The sequence below is a fragment of the Hemicordylus capensis genome, chromosome 13 (genome assembly GCF_027244095.1).
Source record: "Hemicordylus capensis ecotype Gifberg chromosome 13, rHemCap1.1.pri, whole genome shotgun sequence".
NCBI lineage: Eukaryota > Metazoa > Chordata > Lepidosauria > Squamata > Cordylidae > Hemicordylus > Hemicordylus capensis.
This window is the reverse complement of record NC_069669.1, coordinates 3,492,703-3,509,443: the sequence shown is the minus strand read 5'-3', so window position 1 is coordinate 3,509,443 and position 16,741 is coordinate 3,492,703. Positions and strand designations below refer to the sequence as shown.

Sequence of the window (16,741 nt, the reverse complement as noted above, 5' to 3'; positions counted from 1 at the left end):
TTCAGTGTTGCTAAGAGTGTTGGGAGCCGGTGTGGTGTAGTGGTTAGAGTGTGGGCTAGGACTGGGAGACCCAAATTCAAATCCCCACTCAGCCATGAAACTCACTGGGTGACTCTGGGCCAATCACACATCTCTCAGCCTTACCTGCCTTGCAGAGTTGTTGTGAGGATAAACATAATCATGTACACCACTCTGGGCTCCACCGAGGAAGAGCGGGTTATAAATGCATAAATGAATAATGTCAAAAAGCTGCCATAAGGGGCGCAGTTTGGAACCAGGCCATGGGGCAGGGAAAGGGGGTTCCTGCCCTTCCTTCCCCAACAAGCACACACACACCAGCTCCCTGACTTAAAATTCCACCACCACCCAGTTGGACAGGAAAGTGGAAGTCCAGGGAGCTTGTGCAGGATCTAAGCCCTGGTGTCGGGATTCCAGGAAGGGCTTCATGCCCGGGACAAGCAGAGAGACTATTTTGGCAACGGAGTTTTGGATAGAGGTGAGAGACAGTGCTCGCCCCAAACAGCAAAGCCCCTGGACTGTATTCCAGCCCTTTGAACCTCCCGTGTCTGATTTTTTCCTTTGCTTTTCTTTTTTGTATTTGAGGCTCCGTGCCACATGCCAGAGGGTTATAGCGCACAAGATGTTTGACCACGTGGTTCTCGTCTTCATCTTCCTCAATTGCATAACCATTGCATTGGAGAGGCCGGATATCGACCCCAACAGCACGGTGAGCCATGTAAAAACCCCAAATTGTGTTTAGCCCCTTGCCAGTTTAAAGAGAGCCATTTGCCCATTCCTGACTTGCCCTCTTTTTGCAGGAGCGGATTTTCTTGAGCGTATCCAACTACATCTTCACTGCCATCTTTGTTGCTGAGATGTTGGTCAAGGTGAGCAATCCCCCCCCCCGCCCGCCACCCATGGTGGTATGCAAAAGAGGAGGGATCAGTGCCAAGTTCTCCTCTCCTATCAACTGTTTGTGTGCACGATAGAAGCCCATTGTGCAAAGTGAGGTGGTACAATCCACTCCAAGGATTTACTACTATTCCAAGGGAGGTGGCATATTTTTCAATAATCTCCCTTCGGGTGGGTGGGGGAGCGCAAAAATGCACCTCCCTTGAATGTAGTAAATTAGTGCATAGAGAAGAGCCTCGTTCACACAATCGTCAGAATCTAGGTTTAACATGGGTTACCAAAACCATGACAAGGCAGGAATCTTGGATTCATCTTGGGTCATCCACCACTTTGGCGTGGGTTCGCACAATCATGCTAATGTTGGTAATCCACATTAAACCTAGATTCAAACGATTGTATGAACCAAGCCAGAAGTTTAGCACATCCCACCTGCTTTCTCCATGCAAGGTGTTGGTGAGCATTCAAAGGCATGAGTCACCTGCACTCTTTTAGTCATGGAGTCACTTTTAGTCATGGAGTCCAGAACCGGAGTCTCATTCTGAGCAATGGGCAGACTGGCGAAGCAGGGCAAAGGTCTCGGCTCTCAGTGTTCTCTTCTTCTCTACCTTCAGGTGGTGGCCCTCGGCTTCTTCTCCGGGGAAAACACCTATCTCCAGAGCAGCTGGAATGTCCTGGATGGAGTCCTGGTCTTTGTCTCTATCATTGACATCGTTGTTTCCATGGCCTCGGCAGGCGGAGCAAAGATCTTGGGGATCCTTCGAGTGCTTCGTTTGCTGCGCACCTTAAGGCCTTTAAGGTACTCTTTGTCCTCGGAGGAATCGGGATGCATGCCATTTGCTTTCCCAGAATTGGGGCGCATTCGGATAAAAGCCAAACTGGTATATTCTGGGCCAGCTGGAGTTTACTTTGGAACATGGGAAGCTGCCTTCGCCAAGTCAGACCATTGGTCCATCTAGCTCAAGATTGTCTACACCAAGGGTTCCCAACTTGTGGTACTTCAGACGTTGCTGAACTACAACTTTCATAGCTACATTTTATTGTGTAGAAGCTAGAGAGTGAACCTGGGCCGTCAGACGCTTTCCCACTGAGCTATGACCAAATCCCCTAAGGAGGAGTCTTACAGCAGCGGGTAGACCAGGCCTCCTGTTCTCGGTGGCCAGGTCAACCCATAGGCTGTGCTGGCAGGGAAGAGACAAAGAATTCCAGACCCATAGGCAGACGTGTCAGGTAGACCTGGCCTCCTGATCTCGGTGGCCAAGTCTACCCATAGTGATAAGGGGGGGTGGGGGAGACAAATTCCAGACTGGAGGCTGGGTCTACCCATAGGCAGCCATGATGGGTAGACCTGGCCTCCCATTCTTGGTGACCAAGTCTACTCTTAGGTGGCAATGGCAGGGAAAAGACAGCCTGAACTAGAAGCCAGGTCTACCCATAGGCAAGATCTACCCGGAGGCCAGGTCTACCCATGGCCACTCCTGTCCTCGATGAAGGAAAAGACAAATTCCAGGCAGACACGGCAGGTAGAGAACTGGCCTCCTGTTCTCAGTGGCCGGGTCTACCCATAGGCAGTGGTGACAGGGAAAAGACAAATCCCAGACCGGAGGCCAGGTCTACTCATAGTCCCATCCAAATGCAAACTAGGGCAGACCCTACTAAGCAAAGGGGACAATTCATGCTCACTTCCACAAGACCAGCTCTCCTCCCTGAGCAGAGCACACTGCAGCTGCCGCCTCCCAACCAAGAGCGTTCTGTTTAGCTATTCTGGCAGGGTATGCTGGTTTACATTTGGGGCTTAACACTGGGTGGGTGTCCCTTCCTCTGTGCTTTGTTGGTGGAAATAACAGCAGGCCAACCCCTATTCAGCAGCTCCTTTTGATGAGGAGAAGCAACTGGGCTCCCTTTGTCGTTTATCTCCTCAAACCAAAGAAGCGTGAATATCAAATATTTGCATGGGGACGCCTGGCCAGCCCTTTGGGTTCCTCTGCCTGTGGATGGCCATTCTTCTGCCCGCCTCTTTGCATGCCTGCGCCTGACCAGAAAGCCCAAGCAGCCTTCCCCATGCATGCCATTAACCTTCCTGTGCATCGGGAAAGGTTGAGCTTGTCTGCGGTGCCGAGCATGATCATCCTTGCACTGTGAGCAAGATAAACGCATTTGTCTCTGAACCCGATGTATCAGGTGGGCACCTGTCAGCGGAATGACATGTGGAATTGCCGCATCTCCCGTCCCTCGCGGGAGCAGTAGGCCTGGCCCCAGTGTGTGGAGGGGGGCAGGTGGAGATAGCGGCAGAGGGAAAGCGATCTGGAGCAAATCGGAATGTGAACCACAGCAGGCCACAATCTGAGCATGCGGAGCAGCTGTAGACGCTTCTTGTTCAATACCACCACGGAGCCATTTCACACCGTGGCAGAGGCACCGGAAAACAGACGGACGTTGCGTTTTGTTCCGCATCGTGGAGTGAGCCAAGTGCTCAGAGTGAACGTGCTGGGGGAATTCTTGTCCCCTCTCTCCCCTCGGGTTTGTGGTTCCGCTTCCCGGCCACGAGAAACGGGGCTCTTTTCTTCCCGGCGAGGTATCTGGAGAAACTAAGGCGGCCAATGATTCGAAAAGCGACCGGCAGCTTGCTGAAAGAGAGCTTGCTCTATGCAGGGCTGTTCCACTTTGGCCCGCCAGCTGCTGTTGGACTACAACTTCCACCATCCTCAGCCACAGTAGCTCATTGTCAGGGATGATGGGAGTTGTAGTCCAACAGCAGCTGGTGGGCCAAAGTTGTGCAGCCCTGCCTTTAATTGAGGTGGGAATTGTCATTGGGGGCCTCACCCCAGACCCTCAGACTCCAGAAGGGCCGCCCTGCTGGTCATAGGAACATAGGAAGCTGCCATATACTGAGTCAGACCATTGGTCTATCTAGCTCAGTATTGTCTTCACAGACTGGCAGCGGCTTCTCCAAGGTTGCAGGCAGGAGTCTCTCTCAGCCCTCTCTTGGAGATGCTGCCAGGGAGGGAACTTGGGATTTTCTTAATGAAAGGTGGGTTATAAATTTAACAATAAATGAATAAAAAACTTGGAACCTAGATACTCTTCCCAGAGCAGCTCCATCCCCTGAGGGGAATATCTTCCAGTGCTCACACATCAAGTCTCCCTTTCATATGCAACCAGGGCTGACCCTGCTTAGCTAAGGGGACAAGTCATGCTTGCTACCACAAGACCGGCTCTCCTCCCGTCAGTGGCAGCAGAAACAACAGTGAGTGCTCTAGCACCCTAAAGGCTACCAGATATACTGTGGCAGGAGTTTTCCTAAGCAAGATTCCACTTCCGGAGTGGCCAGTCTGAGCTCTCCAACTGTTGCTGGATAACAACTTCCATCACCTGCGGCCACTATTGTGGTTTGGGATGATGGGAGTTGTAGTCCAACAACTCCTGGCTGAGGCTGCCCAAGGAGTTGGGATGCCCAAGGGGAGCACCCCAGCTCCTTCCGTCTGTACCTTCCCCACACCCCTAGTGTGGGCCAGCCCCCTTTCAAAACCTACCCCTGCAAATCCCAAAAGTGGTGCAGCAGGGAGGAGGGCAGGTTGCCAGCAGCCTGTTCTTCTCTCCCCAGGCTTCTTCCAAGCTCTGCGAGGCATGTGAGGGAGAGGAGGGCAGCCTTCTCTCTTCTTCCCACACTCCTTGAAAAGCTTGCAAGGGTCAGATCAGTCCCAAAAAGCTTATCCAGTGTGGCCAACAGGGCGCTAGCGCCCCAATAACACACCACCTGAAGGAGCTGCCTCATCATGCCTCATGAGAGGACCGCCCCTGACAGCTGGAGAGCCTCCCGTTGGCCGCCTTTGATCCACTTCAGGGGCTCCCAACCTGTGGTCTTCCATCCAGGTGTTGCTGAACTACAACTCCCAGCATCCCTGGCCACAATAATGGGAGATGATGGGAGTTGTAGTTCAGCAGAATCTGAAGGACTGCAGGTTGGGAACCCCTAATCTACTTCATCAGCTGCAAGTGTGTGGAGAGAGAGAGTGTGTGTGTGTGTATGTGTGTGTGTGTGTGTGTGCACGCACATGTGTGAGTCAGACTATAACCTGGGAAGAACTTCACCTCCGCCATTTCTTCAGACTTCCTTTTCTTTCCAGAGTCATCAGCAGAGCGCCAGGGCTTAAACTTGTTGTGGAGACCCTCATTTCCTCTCTCAGGCCGATCGGCAACATCGTGCTCATCTGCTGCGCTTTCTTCATCATCTTTGGCATCCTGGGAGTGCAGGTAATGTCGGCACCCCCATCACCCCCCGCTGCGCCAGCCTCTGTCGGCAGTCGCTCCAGGATCCATCCGCCCCTTCCCCTGCAGCAACTGGCTGCTCAACTTCTCTGGACTTCTGTGAACTTCCACTTTGACCGCTCAGCTTCTCTAAAGCGGTGGGCTGTGCAGCCGCTTTCCCTGACATGAAGCGGATCCTGGCTTCTGGCACGTGCCGAGAGTGGACTGCATGTTGCCTAGGCTGATCTCTCAGGGGTGATCTCCCCTTGCAGTCTGGGGTCCCAGTTGGTGTTGCCTGTAACAGGGGATTCCCAGTGGTTGCTCCTCCCATTATCTCCAGCCAAAGACCATTGCAGTCGGGGATGCTGGGAGTTGTAGTCAACAGCACCTGGGAATCCCTGTTGTTTCAGGCCTACACCACTGTGACAGGGGATACTGGTCCCAATCCCCCATAATGTGTGGTAATATCATCAGAGGAGTCGTGCTAGGAGGGATCAAACGTCTATCTAGACAAGCAGTTTACATCCCACAGAGGCCAAATAGATGCCTCCAGGAAGCCAATTAGCAGGGCCTGAAGGCAACAACCCTCCTCTATGATTTATCAGCAGCAGCTGATACAGACACACTGCCTGGGTACATGGAGGCTCTATTTTGCTCCCATAGATAACAGTTGTTGATAGATCTATTCTGTATTCATTTGTCTGATGCTTCAGCCATGCTGAGATGGACCCAGGGGAAGCAGAGAGGTCAGTGGAAGGCAACTAGAATATCAACGTTCTAAAAGAGTCAAAGACCAAGTATCCTAAGTTATGTCTTTATAATGTGGAAGGAAACCCTAATCTCTATTAAGAACTGGGTCATTACAGTCAAATTTTTGTGTCAATTCTTGCTCCGCTATTTGATGCATCTCTTGGAGTTGATTTTCTTAACAATCACTCTTAGGTCACGCATTTGTCCAGGTTTCTCAGCATGCCTCCATCTTTCCTCCAGCCCAGGTTAGGTCAAAAGGGAGAGCCTGTTCTGCCTGCCTCCCTCTTTCTAATTTTAACCATTCTGTCCTCTTCCATCCAGCTCTTTAAAGGCAAATTCTACTACTGTGAAGGGCCCGATATCCGAAATGTCTCCACCAAAACCGACTGCACCAACGCTCACCACAAGTGGGTCCGGCGGAAGTACAATTTTGACAACTTGGGGCAGGTGAGGGTGAAGCAAAAGTCCTCTTGAGGATATGAAAGTGTGTGTGTGTGTGTGTGTGTGTGTGTGTGTGTGTGTGTGTGTGTGTGTGTGCACGCGCGTGCGGGGGGGGTAAATACTTACCAGCTGCCTATAGCACAGGATGTTATGCCCGTTTTCACCCTACAATATTTTAACACTTTGTTTTATATTATTGTTATTGTTACTGCCCCAGATAAAATTTCTGGGCAGTTTACAGATTAAAACACAAGAATTAAAATCTTAAATCATATAAAACAAATTGAAATGGCCATCCATAAAGTTTTATAACATTAATAAACTAAAACCCAGATAAAATAGGTGCATTTTGAAGAATTGAGTCTTAAAAACAGCCAGAGATGGGGAGGTTCTGGTTTCATTTGGGAGGGCATCCTAGAGCCCTGGGGCAACTCTAGAGAAGGCCTGTTTTGGGGTCGCCACCAAATGAGCCCACACACACACACACACACACACACACACACACACACACAGAAGTGCACCTAAGTAATTTTGGATCTGGAACCTAAAAGCCTTTGGAGGGCCCCCCACTGCAAGTTAAGCATCATTTTTCAACATGTAGGTTCTTGAGGGCACAAACCTCACCACCCAGGATAGACTAAAGATGTTTGGGGAGCCCCGAGGGCAGGGATGGGGAACCTTGGCACTCCAGCTGTTTTTGGACTACAACTCCCGTAATCCCCAGCCACAGAGGCCAATAGCTAGGGATTATGGGGATTGTAGGCCAACATCTGCAGGAGTGCCAAGGTTCCCCATCCCTGCCCCAGGGGATGTGGAGGCCCCAGACTTGGGCACTGAAGTCCAGGCGCAAGAGTGCCTCTGCACACACCTAGACCTCAGTCTTTGGGGCAGGTTCAGGGCATGGGAGTGGGGGCAGACTGAGCAGCTGGGCTCATGCTCCACCCAGGCTTGCTCTCTTCCTCTACTGCCTTCACCACCCACCTTTCTCCTCTTCCACCTCCATCCTCGCCTCCTGCACCAACACATCTCACTCTGGGTCTTCCTCCTGCAGCCTGCTTCCTCGGCTCTCTCTGCCGCTTCCGTTTCTGACCGTCGGGGATCTCCAGAGTGAGCTTGGCCTTGCATACTGATCGGAGAGTGGGTGAGGTGGGACGGCTGTTCCGAGTGTTTGCGCCAGCCAGGAAAATTGGAAGTGGCGGCTGGAAGCAGAGGGCAGCGTCTCAGAGCAGCTCTCCTGGGACAGAGAGGGCAGGAAGCAGGTTGCGAGGGGCCCGAGTGGCAGCTTAGCTCTAATTGAAGGGGCAGTTCAGTGACTGGTGTCGTGACCTCTCCCTTGTACATTCAGAAGAGCAAAGCACCGGGAGTTGAAGGCAGGAGTTGCCCGCGCCGGAGAAGCGTGAATGAGGACAGTTTGCATAAGCTCTTTTCTTCTGCATTGTGGCAGGGTTCCGTTGGATTCGGGGCCCATAAGAACACACCAGCATCCATGCTGAATAGGAACACAGGAAGCTGCCATATACTGAGTCAGACCGTTGGTCCTTCTAGCTCAGTATTGTCTACCCAGACTGGCAGCGGCTTCTCCAAGATTCCAGGCAGGAGTCTTTCTCAACCCTGTCTTGGAGATGCTGCCAGGGAGGGAACTGGGAACCTTCTGCTCTTCCCAGAGCGGCTCCATCCCCTGAGGGGAATATCTTACAGTGCTCACACTTCTAGTCTCTCTTTCATATGCAACCAGGGAAGACCCTGCTTAGCTAAGGGGACAAGTCATGCTTGCTACCACAAGACCAGCTCTCCTCTCCTATCATTGACAAGTCTGTCAATGGCTACTAGTCTGCTGGCTATAGGCCACCTCCAGGCTCAGAGGCAAGAGGCCTCTAAATCAGGGCTGCTCACCTTTGGCCCTCCTGCAGATGTTGACCTACAACTCCTGCAGTCCCTGACTACTGTGGTTGGGGATTATGGGAGTTGTAGTCCAAAAACAACTGATGGGAGGTCAAAGCTGAGCAGGCCTGCTCTAAATACCAGTTGCAAGGGAGCAACAGCAGGAGAGAAATTATGCCTTCATCTTGCCTATGGGGTTCCCAGAGGAATCAGGTGATGGGCCACTGCGTGAAACAGGATGCTGGACTAGATGGGCCTTGGGCCTGATCCAGCAGGGCTGTTCTAGTGTTCTTACAAATAGAAGGTATTGGTTCTTCGTTCTCACAGGCTCTGATGTCTCTGTTCGTCCTCTCCTCCAAAGATGGCTGGGTGAACATCATGTATGATGGACTGGACGCCGTGGGCATCGACCAGCAGGTAGAAGCTCTGTGGTGTTCTCGCAGGGGAGCTTACAGGCCTGTTCACATATGCATGTTCTCTTTAAAGGCCTGGGCACAGTTGCTGGGTAGGAGGGCGCCCTCTGATGCACACAGGTGGCGCCTCTGGCCTTGCTTTTAAATCACACATGAGCGGAAAACGGGAGCACACACAACTCCTGAACTAGGGCAGTTCCTGAATCAGGGCAGTTCACACAATCAAGAATAGAGTAGAAGGAGTCTCCTCCTACTATTCTTGATCATGTGAACTGCCCTGATGCCCGGTAGTTGCATGTGTGGCCTGTCCCAAATAAAAAGGATTCGCTATCTGAAAGAAAACCCAAAGGAGACACCACCAGCAGCCACTGCAAGGATGCTGTGCTGGAGTGGGTAGGGAAACTGCTCTCCCCTCCTAAATATAAGTGAGGCATCCCTTTGAAAGATGCCAGTTAGCAGGGATGATTCCCGAACTGTGTGCCACAGGAGGACTAAAGATGGTTGCCTGTCCCCAATCTAAAAAAGAAACTCAAGAGAGATGGCAGTTACAGCCACTGGAAGAGACATTCTGCTGGACTGGACAGAGCCAGTTGCTCTCCCCCTGCTAAATGTAAGAGCGCCGCCAGTTTGAAAGGTGCCTCTGAGTCCAGTCAGCAGGGGCAAATACAGTCATCCTTTGCCAACCGTGAGGGTTGGCAAAGGTGAGCCATTGAAATCACTGGCAAACAAGGGGTTCAGGCGGGGGTGGGGAACCTTGGCCCTCCAGCTGTTCTTGAACTACAACTCCCACCATCCCCAGCTGGGTGGGGATGATGGGAGTTGTAGTTCAAAAACAGCTGGAGGGCCAAGGTTCCCCACCCCTGGGTTAGGGGAATCGCAGTTGCGAAAAGACTACAAAACACAGTTAAAAACAGGGGGGAAATCGCCATGAGTCAGTAAGAGAAGTGAAGGGGAACACTGAAAACCACCCCCTGACACCCCCCCATCACTCCCAAATCCCTGAAAATCACCCCTGAGTCCCAAAAATCACCCCCTGGGCCTGAAAATTTGGGGGGGGACCCCCAAATTGCCACAAATCCTCACCAAACCGCGGGTACCCAGGTCACGGTTGGTGAGACCTGCCACAATTTCCCAGCCGCGGATGCCTAAAACCGCGATTGGGGGACCTGCCGTTGGCGTGGGCTGTGACTGTCGTAGGAGCCTTGCTGGATCAGACCAAAGGCCAGTCCCACTGTTGCCCTGTATGAGAGGCCTGTTGCTTTCTTGCCCTGCGGGTGGGATTCCTGGGGGCATCTGGTTAGCGACTGGGGGAAGCAGAATTTTGGGAAAGGTGGTCTTTGCTCTGAGCTCCAGTCCTGTTTCATTGGACCTGTTGCGCCTAGCTGCCCAGAGGTGACAGCAGCACAGGGGTTGGGTTCCCCAGCCTTAGTCCCGGATCAGGGCCCCGGGGCCTTATCCCAGGCAGCCCCCTGGTGTGCCATCTCACCGCTGACCCTGTTTTCTTTTCACTCTCCTCCTGCTCCATCCCCGCCTCCACTGCCAGCCCAGCCAGAACCACAACCCCTGGATGCTCCTCTACTTCATCTCCTTCCTCCTCATCGTCAGCTTCTTCGTGCTCAACATGTTCGTCGGGGTGGTGGTGGAGAATTTCCACAAGTGCCGGCAGCACCAGGAGGCCGAGGAGGCCCGGCGGCGGGAGGAGAAGCGCCTGCGGCGGCTGGAGAAAAAGCGCAGGAGTAAGGAGATATACATGTCTGGTCGGTAGACAGCGGTACAAATCACAATCTTTCTGAGCCTTGCCTGCTTCCAAAGCAAGATTTTTATTTTTATTTTTTAAAATTCTTCTCATTTTGGTTTGCTTTGGTTTGAAAGTGGGACTGAAGAAGACTTTTTCTTTTCATCTTTTGGAGATGCTTTAAGAGTCAGAGGTTTCACCGTCCCCCACCGACTCTTGACCCCATCTGGCCACGTGATTTTCATTCCCAATGGTGCCCCATTTGGCTTTGCATCTGACAACGATCCCCAATAATGCTGTTCTGTCCCCTGGGACTTAAAGCATCACCAGCATTTTTAAGTGTGCAGTGATGGGGTTTTTTTCTATACTTCACAAACAATTAGAACAAGCATTGGTGATTTTTTTAAGGGTCTTAGCGCATGGCCCCCGCATGTCACGCAGATGCTGCATGAGGAAAAATAATTGAGGTGGGGAGGAGTGGGGCACCCCTGTTTGGGGATCTGGGGGAAAGAGTCCCCATGAAAAGTCCATTCGAAGAGATGTATTTTCAGCCTCCCTGGAGGGAATTCTGAGACTGCAGCAAAGAGAACTGGTCTCCAGGAAGGCTTCTCTGCGGACTAGCTGCAGAAACCAAGTTCACATTGCAGAGCCCTTTATTTCACACACACACACACACACACACACACACACACACACACACACACACACACACCATTGTTCTTACTGTTTTAACAGAAAAATAGATGTGACATGTTAGCTGCCCAATGAACTTGCAGTCAATACAACACAGAAAGCAAAAGGGTCAACAGAGACACCATTAACATTGGGTGGCAGGAATACTTCTGAAGAAGCAGAACTGGAAACGTTTAAGCCAAGGACTGGGGAGGGGGCTTAGCTCAGTGGCAGAATGCATGCCTTGTGTCCTGAAGGTCCCTGGTTCAATCCCTGGCATCTCTACCAAAGGGGAGGGGGCATTTCTTGGGTAACAGGGAAGAAGGCACTCCACTTGCAACTTTGGAGATGCTGCCAGTCTGGTGGAAAGTGGCTAGAAGAACCAGCGATCAGACTCTGTATAAGGCCGCTTGGTGTATGAAGAAGGGCTGTAATGCAGCGGTTCGCAACTTCCATCCCCACCAACTCCAGTTAAAGGATTGAGTATTAGGGCTGGTAACGACTCTTACCAGAAAGCTGCTGCCTATGAAGTAGACAGTGCAATGGTCTGACTCAGCAAAAGGCAGTTTAATGTGGAAGGGGATCACTGGTAACAGACAACCAGTGTTCCCTCTAACAGGCATTCCCAGATGTTGCTGACTACAACTCCCAGCATCCCCAGCTGTAATAGCCTTTGCTTGGGGATTATGGGAGTTGTCGTTGAGAACCTCTGGGAATCGCTGTTGGAGAGAACACGGCAGACAATGGAGGTTGATCTGTTGTAGGCTTGATGGGGAAAAACCTAAGAGTAGTCTCTCATCTTGCGTTTCTCTCTCGATGTTTCCTTTTGGGAAGGAGCATATTGGTTCGCCTGCCTCCGTGCCTCTCTCTGTCACAGTCTCTCAGGCCTTTTCCCAATTGCAGCGAAGCTGGTTTCGTAAACATTTCCTTTGTGAGTCCATGAGAATTCTCTCTGCCTCCCCTCTCTGGGGACTGGCGCCTGGAGGCAGCTGCAAGATGAGTTCAGGAGGGCAGGAGCACTGCAAAGTGTGAGGTGATCCGAGGCCTACCCTACCAAAAACGCCAGGAAAACAACATTCCATTTTAAGACAAGGTCTGTTCTCCAGCCATGCTGTTGCCGAGTCTCCTACAAGGCCCCTATCAGGTGAACGCAAACCACTCCTCTTTTTCGTGTGCCTTTCTCTGCCGCCCCGGTCTTGAGCAAGTTTTATGAAATCCCATCTCTTCCCTTCTCGCCATTAGCAGTTTGTCCGAAAAAGCTGTAGCTCACTGCCTACAGGCTGGCCATTTGTCAGGGAGAGCTGCGTGGGTGACCACACAACTTCATCTGATGAATGGCCAGTCTGCAGTCAGTGTGGGAGAGAGAGGAACAACCTGAGACGCTGGGAAGCAGAGGCAGCTGTGCCTCTTTCGCCACCACCACCACCACCACCACCACCACCACCACCACCCCGGCTTCTTTGGACAAGCCACGATTGCTGCACTCCATGTTCTCAGACTCCCCAAAAACCTGAGGCCCAATATGGTCTTTCCCCTTATGGGAGACATGAATGCAGAAGCACCCATGTTTGGTCAGCTGCTCCTTTATGGAATGGGTTACCCTGGACCTACATTAACGTGTTTAGCTCCCCTGGGGTCGTCACTAAACTAGTCACGGGCAACTCAAGATTCTTCCTTGATTGGCTGGGGGTCAAAGGCATCCTAGCCTGAACCGATAACATGCTTCAGGACTCCCTGCCTCGTTGCAGAGGATTCTGGGATGGATTCTTCGTTGGTTTATCTGTTTATTTATCATTCATTTTATATACTGCTTTTCATTAAAATTATCTCAAGGTGGTTTGCAATACTGTAGAGTTAAAATACGCAATTAAAATACAAAAAGTAGAGCTATTAATACAAATATAGAAATAATCTCTGTTTGAAAGATTTAAAAACCTCCCGGAAACAATGATACATAAAACACCGAGGAGCAGCTGTTTAAAAAGTTTGTAAAACTTTTACAAGGGAGGTTTAGATGTACAAGTTGCCCATCCTGGAAGCAGCACAGATACTGAGCTCTCTGCTTTCAGTGTGGCATCCCTTGGAGGGAAGAGCCATTGCTTTGGGTGCAGAAGGTCCCCGGTTCAGTCTGTGGGGGCATCTCTGTAGGGCTGGGAGAGACCCTTCTCTTCCTGAAGCCCTAGAGAACTGCTGCCGGTCAAGGCAATACTGAACTCAATGGACCAAGGTCTGTTTCGGTAGAAGGCAGCTTCCTGTGTGCATTGGGAGCAGTGTTCCCTCTAAGGTGTGTGCACATGTGCACACTCACATGTTTCTTTATGTCCGCTCAGTTAATTTTAGATCCCGCTCAAGTTGAATCAGGAATGCCCCACTCTGAATGCACATGCACACATACTGCCTTGATACCAAGAGACAAGAGCTGGCCTTGTGGTAGCCAGCATTACTTGTCCCCTTAGCTAAGCAGGGTCCACCCTGCTTACATATGAATGGGAGTCTTGATGTGTGAGCACTCTTAAGAGATTCCCCTCAGGGGATGGAGCCGCTCTGGGAAGAGCAGAAGGTTCCAAGTTCCCTCCCTAGCACCATCTCCAAGATAGGGCTGAGAGAGATTCCTGCCTGCAACCTTGGAGAAGCCGCTGCCAGTCTGTGTAGACAATACTGAGCTAGCTGGACCAATGGTCTGACTCAGTATATGGCAGCTTCCTATGTTCCTATATACTGCCGCCCAGAACAAAATTCATTCTGCACACAGATGAAAACAATTAGAGAGAACACTGATTGGGAGCATCTGTATTCCGATGGCAGAGCACTTCCTTTGCATGCAGAAGGTTCCAGATGCAATGCCTGGCCTCTCAGGGAGCAGGGTGGCCAAGACTTTTCTCTGCCTGAGAACATGGAGAGCAGCTGCCAGTCAGAGTAGCCAACAAGTGGGCCATAGTGCCGTGGTAGAGACTCTGCTTGGCATTCCGAAGGTCCCAAGTTCCATTCCTGGTCTCTCCAGATAAAGCAGAATCTCAGGTAAGAGAGCTCGGGAAACCTTGGCCAAGCAGAGCTGGGTCAGGCCAAGGCCTATCGAGTCCAGCATCCTGTTCCCCACCCAATGGCTCACCAGGGCGCTTCCCAGATTACATGCTACAACCAGGGTAAAAGGCTTCGGCTTGGCAGGATCGTATTGAAAACGGTCCCCAGAATCCCAAATGGGGAAATGCAGCGACTTTTTTGCAGCGCACATGCAACGTTGTAGCACTATAGCGCAAACATAAAACCCGAAAGAAGGCATCGGAAATGTGATCGGCACCTGGCTGTCAGCGCAGGGACTGCGGTGTCACAATTCAGGGAAGTACGGAAGTACTCTTAGCAGATCTGTAGTGACAGCGTTGTAGGGTTTAATCTGGAAAATGCCCAGAACGGGAAGCCCACAAGCAGGAGATGTGGGCTCCTCCCTCTGTTGCCTCCCTCTGATCCTGGAGGCACTATACAAGACAAGTCGCCATTAACAGCCTTGTGCTCCATATTGCTGCAATAATTAAGGATCTTTTTGTTTTCTGAAATGACAATCAAATAATGGTAGCGGGTTTTCCCAATTTATTTCCAACATGAAAAGTGTTGGGATGTGTGTGGGTGTTTTTTTTAAAGGGTGGTTTCTTAGAAATCAGTGGGGTTGGCCTTTTTAAAAAAACAACATGGCAGACTCAGAAAGATACAAAGTGTGGCTGATGCTCTCTTGCTCTGTGGCTTCCTTGCGGTGGGTCTGTGGGTATGCGTGTGTCCGTGGCAAGCGCTGTGTCTGTGAGTTGCCATGGAATGAGCTGTGTTGGTCCGGGGGGGCTAAGCCCTCTGATGCTTTGCGTTGTTCCTGGATGTGGGTGGAAGGGGGGGTGCCCCAGTTGGGAAGATACTATGGTAGAACCAAGCAAACAGGTCAAAGGAGCCAATCAAGAGGGGAGCAGGTTCACTGTTACATCACTTCCTTCTTTGCAGCCTGCCATTTCTGTAACGTGTGGGGACCGTGATGGTGGAAACATTGAGGCAATTCCTCCATGGAGGACAGGAAGGGACGTGATGCATGCTGGAGTAGTGAGAATGCAGTTCCAACGATGAACAGAAAGTTATACCAAGAGAAAATTTGCCACATGGTCACTAGTTCCCTCCCTGGCAGCATCTCCAAGATAGGGCTGAGAGATTCCTGCCTGCAGCCTTGGAGAAGCCACTGCCAGGCTATGAAGACAATACTGAGCTAGACAGACATTCTGAGTTGTGGGGCAACCTAGAGGGCAGCGGGCTGCAGCACTGTGTGGATCCAGAGGGCAGAAGAATGCCGTTTCTGTGTTTGTGATGCTGTGTTAGGGAGGGGAGGGTCACTCCACCACTATCACCACCACCACCACCGAGCACCACCAGAGTGAAGCCCAAGTTGGTTCACACAATGGCTTAGCGTGTTGACTTGAGGAGCGTTGCTATGGGTGAACTAGCCTCTGGTTCTCATGCTCTTTTGTCACATGTGCTGTGCAATTAGGCACATCATCCCAAGCCATCTGCCTCCCCAAAATAGGTGGATTCATTGTGAGGCATATGTGAGGCATATCCAGATCAGGAGAGAGGCACTTAAACATGAGTAGGAGACGCATTCTTATGCACAGAGGAGGAGAGGGCCGTCCGTGAGCCATACTCTCATACTCATGTGCCATGCTTTCATTCTCAGATACTGTCTCAGACACCAGGCCGTTGTGAGTCCCAGCCGTAAGCTAACAGTGACAGAAGCCATTCTAGAAACGTGTCTAGGCCCAAAGCGTCTCATGCGTTTGTGCATCAGCATTGGCTTCAACGGGGTTGCGCCTTGATTCAGCATTGCCATATCCAAGAGTGGAGTCACGCTCTCCATTCCCCAGCCACACGCCCCTGTGCGTCCCTGCCGTTTGCAGTGCATGAGTGGCATCTCTTCTAATGGACATTGCATGCCTGACGGAATGGGTCATGACTTGTGTGTTGCATGCAACTTCCGATGTCATCAGGGTGCTATGATGTCCGTGTCTCAGAGTCCAAGGTCTCCTCCATCCTTTCACTGGCACTGTAGAGACCTCTCAAGAGCTTCTTCTCACTCTGTGTTCTCCACCCACCTGAGATCCCCACCAAGCTTAGTCCCAGCCTCCCTCCTTGCTCACTGGTTTGCCACATTCATGTGCTGTGCCACATCAGAGGCTGGCAGGAATGCATCAAGCACTGCTTCGCCTCATAACCAGTACTCGGACCCCATTGTCGGGTTGCTTTCAAACTTTTTCTGGGGAAACCCTGGGGTTCTTTGTGAACTCAGAGTGTCCGGCTTTTGGGAGAAGAAATTCTCCAAAGTGACCTTTATGCTCCCTCACAGTGAATTATAAGTGCGGGCGTTGCCTCAGAGTTGGAGAAGGAAGGAAGTTTATTCACTCCCCGCCTTCCCCTATCAGTGGGAGCCAAAAGCCTGAGCTCCTCTCCAGGAGACTGTCAGGCCCACAAACCCCGCCCTGACTGATCTCATCCTCGGCAGCCTCTGCCTTAAATAAATCCCTGCATCTCAGACACTCCTCCCCACTTTCAGCTGGCTCCGTCTTCCCTGGCCAGGCACTTGTCCTGGACACCCAGTCCCTGGCCTCCACAGGGGGCTCATTCCCCAACTCCATCCCCTGCCTTCTCCTTCCTCCAGCAGCTTGCAGCT

General features: G+C 51.5%; 1 protein-coding gene across 10 annotated transcripts in view; it reads left to right on the top strand.

Moving 5' to 3' along the window:
* The window catches only part of CACNA1H (calcium voltage-gated channel subunit alpha1 H), a 485,794-nt gene that overhangs the window by 447,967 nt on the left and 21,086 nt on the right, over positions 1 to 16,741 (top strand). For 9 of the 10 annotated variants that reach the window (XM_053276620.1, XM_053276616.1, XM_053276618.1 and 6 more), the window contains 7 exons: positions 604 to 727; positions 819 to 887; positions 1,524 to 1,708; positions 5,037 to 5,163; positions 6,229 to 6,354; positions 8,557 to 8,646; positions 10,186 to 10,399. In XM_053276620.1, coding sequence (XP_053132595.1) covers positions 604 to 727; positions 819 to 887; positions 1,524 to 1,708; positions 5,037 to 5,163; positions 6,229 to 6,354; positions 8,557 to 8,646; positions 10,186 to 10,399 — 935 coding nt within the window. The remainder of the gene's footprint in view (positions 1 to 603; positions 728 to 818; positions 888 to 1,523; positions 1,709 to 5,036; positions 5,164 to 6,228; positions 6,355 to 8,556; positions 8,647 to 10,185; positions 10,400 to 16,741) is intronic. The other variant, XM_053276619.1, reaches the window with a different exon arrangement.